Below are 5496 nucleotides of genomic sequence, written 5' to 3' on the forward strand. Positions count from 1 at the left end.
GGTACTGCGGTATTTTCAAAATTCATATCATAACAAAAATAAACACCGGTATTCGGTATGAACCGGTATACGGCCCAGCACTACCTGGAAGCAACAGTTTAAAGTTAAAACCCCTTAATGATGGATTTGAGTGATGTGGTTTATTGTAATGTTTTTATCAGCCAGGGCTCCAGACTCATTCTTCCCACTGGTCGCTCTTTTGCGACTAACTTTCTCAGTTGGTCGCATGAGCACATGATTTGGTCGCAATTGTTTTCATGGGATTAATCAATGCATGCTGATGAACTTTTATCATAGTTTATAGTTATACGGAAACGAAAGTTGTTAACATTCAACCTGTTCTTTTTCATTAGTAGTATTATTTGAGATTTTAATTTTGTGAACGGGAGTTCCCCTTTTGCTATGTTATAAGCCACGGGCTTCGGATGCTTTCGCTTTTGAATTTGCGATCTTGTTGTCACGTTTTACAAGAAAAGATAATTATCTGTTTTGCTTACATCTATACCTTTTACTTTTTAAGACTAAAACAAAAGATGGATTCATTGTTATTCTTAATTAAAAAGCACAACAACAATAAAACTGTAAGATACAATGACAAACAAGCTTACAAAATGTTTATTAACAAAAATGAATAAGATGAGGCATGGCATACACCACATGCTGTATTATATACAGACTAATAAATTACAGAACATTTAGCAAACACTGAGGAATCAAATAAAAAATAAATAAAAAAGAGCCTCCATAGCATAACGTGAGGTAAACATCACAGATAACGCAAATAAAAATAAAAGTAAAATTAAGCTTGCTTTCGGTGACAGTGCTTGCATGTTTTATCCCCCACAAGAATACCAAAATGTTCACCTTCGGTTTTAGAAGCGGTCTTTTACTTTACTTTAGCATGAAAACCATCCATCGTTTCCTCCATATTCACGTCATTTTTGCTGCGTGCACCTTCGCGCTCGTGCTGACACGGCGAGCATAAACCATGCTCTACACTCGAAGCGCTGCGCAGTTCAAACGAGTAGCGCGGTTTCGTTATGCTTTCAGTTTCGTTTGCCATTTGATGTTTCACATATGCAACAGAAATGGCAGCGCTTATGAGTTAAACAACGCGGTGGTCGCGCCAGTGCGACCGCTCACAAAATTTAGTCGCACAGGCAGAAAAATGGTCGCAAAATGCGACCATTTGGTCGCAGTCTGGAGCCCTGTCAGCTGTTTGGACTCTCATACTGACGGCACCCATTCACTGCCATTGGTGAGTGATGCAATGCTAAATTTCTTTAAATCTGTTCTGATGAAGAAACAAACTCATCTATATCCTGGATGGCCTGAGAGTGAATTTCCAGCAAATTTTTTATTTTACTTTAATCTGTACCAGAAGGAAACAATGCATTGTGTCACATTGCTTTTATGTGATTAAGATACTCCAGATTACTGGTTGTCAAAACACAGTTATCATATCATGGCTATCAGATCCTTCACTATTGCCTTATGTCATGGCCAAAAACAAAATCAAAAGCCAATCTGCATTGTTCCCAATATTTAAATAACTGTGACTGCTGATAATTGAGCTTTAAATTGTATATTGAACAAAAACACACACTAAAAACAGACGAGTGTTGCATCATCTCTTCTGACAACAGCTGCCCAGTTCGAACTGTCAGATGACAAGTTGGGCTGTTCAACAAACCCTCATTCACTCAGTCTGACAGAACACAAAGAACGGTTATACAAATAGCAACACTACGCTCTCTATGTCCTGCCATGCACATCCAAGGAGAGCCAGCAGTCAGGAAGAGTCAGCGCTCAGTGGGTCAGTGGGGTCCTGTTACCGCTCACTATTTGCCTCACTCTCTTTCTCTTTTTGCTGCAGTAGCAGCCCGTTATTGGGACAACAGGAAGTCTCTAGGGCAGATGCCTGGGGAGGAACGTGCCTGCATTTTCCAATTATTCAGGCCTCAACAGAACGCACAGCTGTGGTTTTACATACACTCACATACTAACACATAATAGCAAAAATACATATATTTTTTCAAATCAACTAGTTTGTGAGTTGCATGGACAACTAATTGGTCTTAAGGAAGTCATATACAATAGGTTGGTTCAGGGTTTGACTGACCTTTATCGAACATTTATAAGTACAAAATGCAAGGGTCTTTTTTGACACCAATTTGAAACCATCATCAAAACACAAGCCTTGTAATGGGATGCTTGAAAAACAGTGCAAGCAACTTAAATATCTAAAGAGATCCATGTGAACACGTGGCTGTAGCAGTGGTGCTGAAAGATTATGAATTTAAAAGATGCAACTTTTCTAAATGGGTTTTTTCAAGCAAACTGTATCAGAGCTATATTATAGCACATTAATTAAAGCAAAAGCACTGCTGCTAAAAATATCAAAACTTTTAAAAGAACTAGTCACCCTCATATTGACTAATTGGTTGAAAACCCTATCCACACTGCAGTTCTTGTATAGGATTAGTGGGGACACCTGGACTATGTAAGCTTGGGCTATTTCAAGATGATTATGACATGTAGAAACCAAACTATGCTTGCTTCCTGGAGGCTAATGATAGTGTTATCATCAGCACTGGACCTTTAAGGAAGTCTGCATCTACTATCTACTATCTACTACTTGCAACCGAGGTAGCTCACCTGGTACATCACAGCACTTGCGATGCAGAGTGCTTGGGTACGAGTCCCGTGAATCACAAGTCATGATAAAAGGGCTCAATGTCTTGTAGAACAAGCTAAAATGGCACTGTTGCTTCAGCAAATGCATAACATTTTTAAGGGTTTTTAAAGCTTTTAAGGTTGCATTAAAGTTTTTAGCACCACATATTGGACATCTCATTTCCAAACTGCTGCAATGCATTGCAAACAATAACCAACCATATAAAACACCACCAAATTCACATTAATCTATTATGGGTTAAACTGAATGCATCACCACTCACTAGACATTTCACTTTGAAAGTGTTGTGAAATGTCCAAAAATGATCGTAAATATAATGATCATAAATTGGAGAAATGTAACAGGTTTATCCAATGATCCTGGGTTGCATATTTGACTGCTGCTGCACTTAAACAAATGTCTTTACAACAAAAGCAAAAAAAAAAAAAACCAGCTCTGCAATGTTCATCACCTGTAGGACTGAAATACAAATATAAGCCATTTTGCTTCATAAGTTTGTTTCATACACTGGTGTTTTTAAAAGATATTGCCTTTAAAAAATAACCACTCAGTAAGGAGAGGCACTGACTATTTAACAAGGAGACAATTCTGACAGCCAAGAATGATGAATACGCCTGATAAACAAAGGTGCTACCCATTTAATATTGACTTACAACCAGCCTGGTGGATTACGGTAACAACAGCTCAATATCACATGACTCTAACTTGCCATGTTATTAGCTTTAAAAACGCAAAGGAATGAATTCCTTACCAAAAAACTGAATAGACCTAAAAAGTAATGGTATCTGAGCATTCATTCTTGCAGACATAAAATATGTGCAGTTTCTGACCACTGGACTCCACCCTATATTATGTTTGCAGTCAGGCCAGTGTTAACACCGGCAGGATGAAGATCTTGATGTGAACCAACTTTGAGGTTTCTAACCACACTGTGACCCGTTTCTAGCAATTTAATGAATTGAATTCAAGCTCTACAACAACGAATCTTCCAGAAAAGTAGCTAAAATGACATACAAAAAGCAGAAGTCTTTCAGGGCTGTTATGTTTCTTACACAAGAACTTTTACCACTCCGTGAGATTAACCACAGGCTACAGTGAAAGCTAAAGGTTCAAGTTTATTAGTGGCATAGGCTAAATACAATGCATCAAAAGTGCAACTCATTCCTCATTAGCAAGGCAGAAGAGGATGCAAAGCAAACAACCCATGCATGTTTTCCTTAGAGGGAGGAACTAGTAAACAGAGTTTGATGGCTTGCTGCACATAGCAACTGCAATGATGCTAATAGTGAGACAATTACAATTAATATTTTTCCTGAAAGATCAGATGGTAAACGACCAAGTTATGGGTCCATCTCTAACTGTAATGAGAGTCATATGTGTAGACATCCTATTTAGCAATTACTGACCAAGATGGCCAACAAGACAGCAAGAAAGAAGCTCACCTCACACACTCAACATAAGATATAAAGGGAAAAATGCTGCTAAACATCCACAGATCAGTAAACACTACTTTAGTGATGCCTGTGTGTAACGTTAGTTTATTGTTGCAGCTGAACTATACACGTTGATGGTTTCACTTATATAGCTCACATAAATACAAGATACTCACCTCCATCAAACATTAAGTTCTCCGACTGGTTCTATAATTTAACTTGATGTTAAAGTGAACTATTTCGACATAAATTTCGGTGTCTCTTTTTGCCATGTAACGTTACTGTAGATAGGAAGTGTATGTATAAGTCAACTTATGAGACTGCAAAGGGTTTATACATATTTAAAAGCATTATATTAAGTGAATATTCAGTATAAGAGGGAAACAATAAATTTAAAACAATGAACGCAAGGATATAGGCTCTGTAACGTACAGATAAGAGCGCCATACAAAGATGAGATGATGTGTCCCTGTCAAACCAGACATCACTTATCAAACCTCCCTCACGTTACAGACCACAACACAACACTAAATAGCCTTGAGCCTTCGTAAATTCATCTCATCTAAACATTAAGCTGTACAAGAACATAAAAGTGAACAACCACAAACATGTCTGGTGCTGCAGTAAGTTTAGCAGTTAGCTGGCCGTTATCCGTCCATCTTAGCCCGCTAACTCTCCCCCTCAAACCGCCTCAATGAAAGTAACGGATTTAAGCCCTCAGTCGTCCAAACAACCTCCAAACAAAGCCACAGTACTAAAGATTTGTCATATGACTGGTTTACGCAACGAGAACTTGTCAAAACAGGTTGTAAATGAGTGAATTCTTACCCATTTGCGCCCGCAACCCTTTCAGAGACGTTGCACCCTCCGCCATTTTTGCCGAAGTTTTTTTTACTGCTGTTTGGCGCTGACACATTAGAGGCGCGCGGGGACGCCGACTGCAGACGGCGACAGCGACATCTAGCGTTTGACCGCACGCACTGCAGGACACAGCGAGAGTGGTCGTTACTCGGTGGTTTTCAAACCGGTGTCCGTGACCGCAAAAGGGTGCTATGGGGTCTGTGGAAGACTTGAGAAAAAAAAAAAAATCCGAATATAGGCGACAGCGACATCTAGCGTTTGACCGCACGCACTGCAGGACACAGCAAGAGTGCTCGGTGCTTTTCAAACTGGTGTCCGTGACCGCAAGAGGGTGCTATGGGGTCCGTGGAAAATTTGAGAAAAAGTGAAAAAGATGTAATGTGACCCTGGACCACAAAACCAGTCATAAGGGTCAATTTTTTGAAATTGAGATTTATACATCATCTGAAAGCGGAATAAATAAGCTTTTTATTGACGTATGGTTTGTTAGGATAGGACAATATT

The 5496-nt window shown here is 39.2% G+C and overlaps 1 protein-coding gene across 2 annotated transcripts in view; it reads right to left on the reverse strand.

The window, feature by feature from the left end:
- The window catches only part of LOC107658094 (ensconsin-like), a 37689-nt gene extending 32654 nt beyond the window's left edge, over positions 1 to 5035 (reverse strand). For both annotated transcript variants that reach the window (XM_016446529.1, XM_016446528.1), the window contains exon 1: positions 4960 to 5035. In XM_016446529.1, coding sequence (XP_016302015.1) covers positions 4960 to 5005 — 46 coding nt within the window. In that variant the 5' untranslated portion in view covers positions 5006 to 5035. The remainder of the gene's footprint in view (positions 1 to 4959) is intronic.
- Positions 5036 to 5496: the final 461 nt, after the last annotated feature.

Source organism: Sinocyclocheilus anshuiensis, unplaced genomic scaffold, assembly GCF_001515605.1.
Source record: "Sinocyclocheilus anshuiensis isolate Anshui unplaced genomic scaffold, SAMN03320099.WGS_v1.1 scaffold227, whole genome shotgun sequence".
NCBI classification, from domain to species: Eukaryota; Metazoa; Chordata; class Actinopteri; order Cypriniformes; family Cyprinidae; genus Sinocyclocheilus; species Sinocyclocheilus anshuiensis.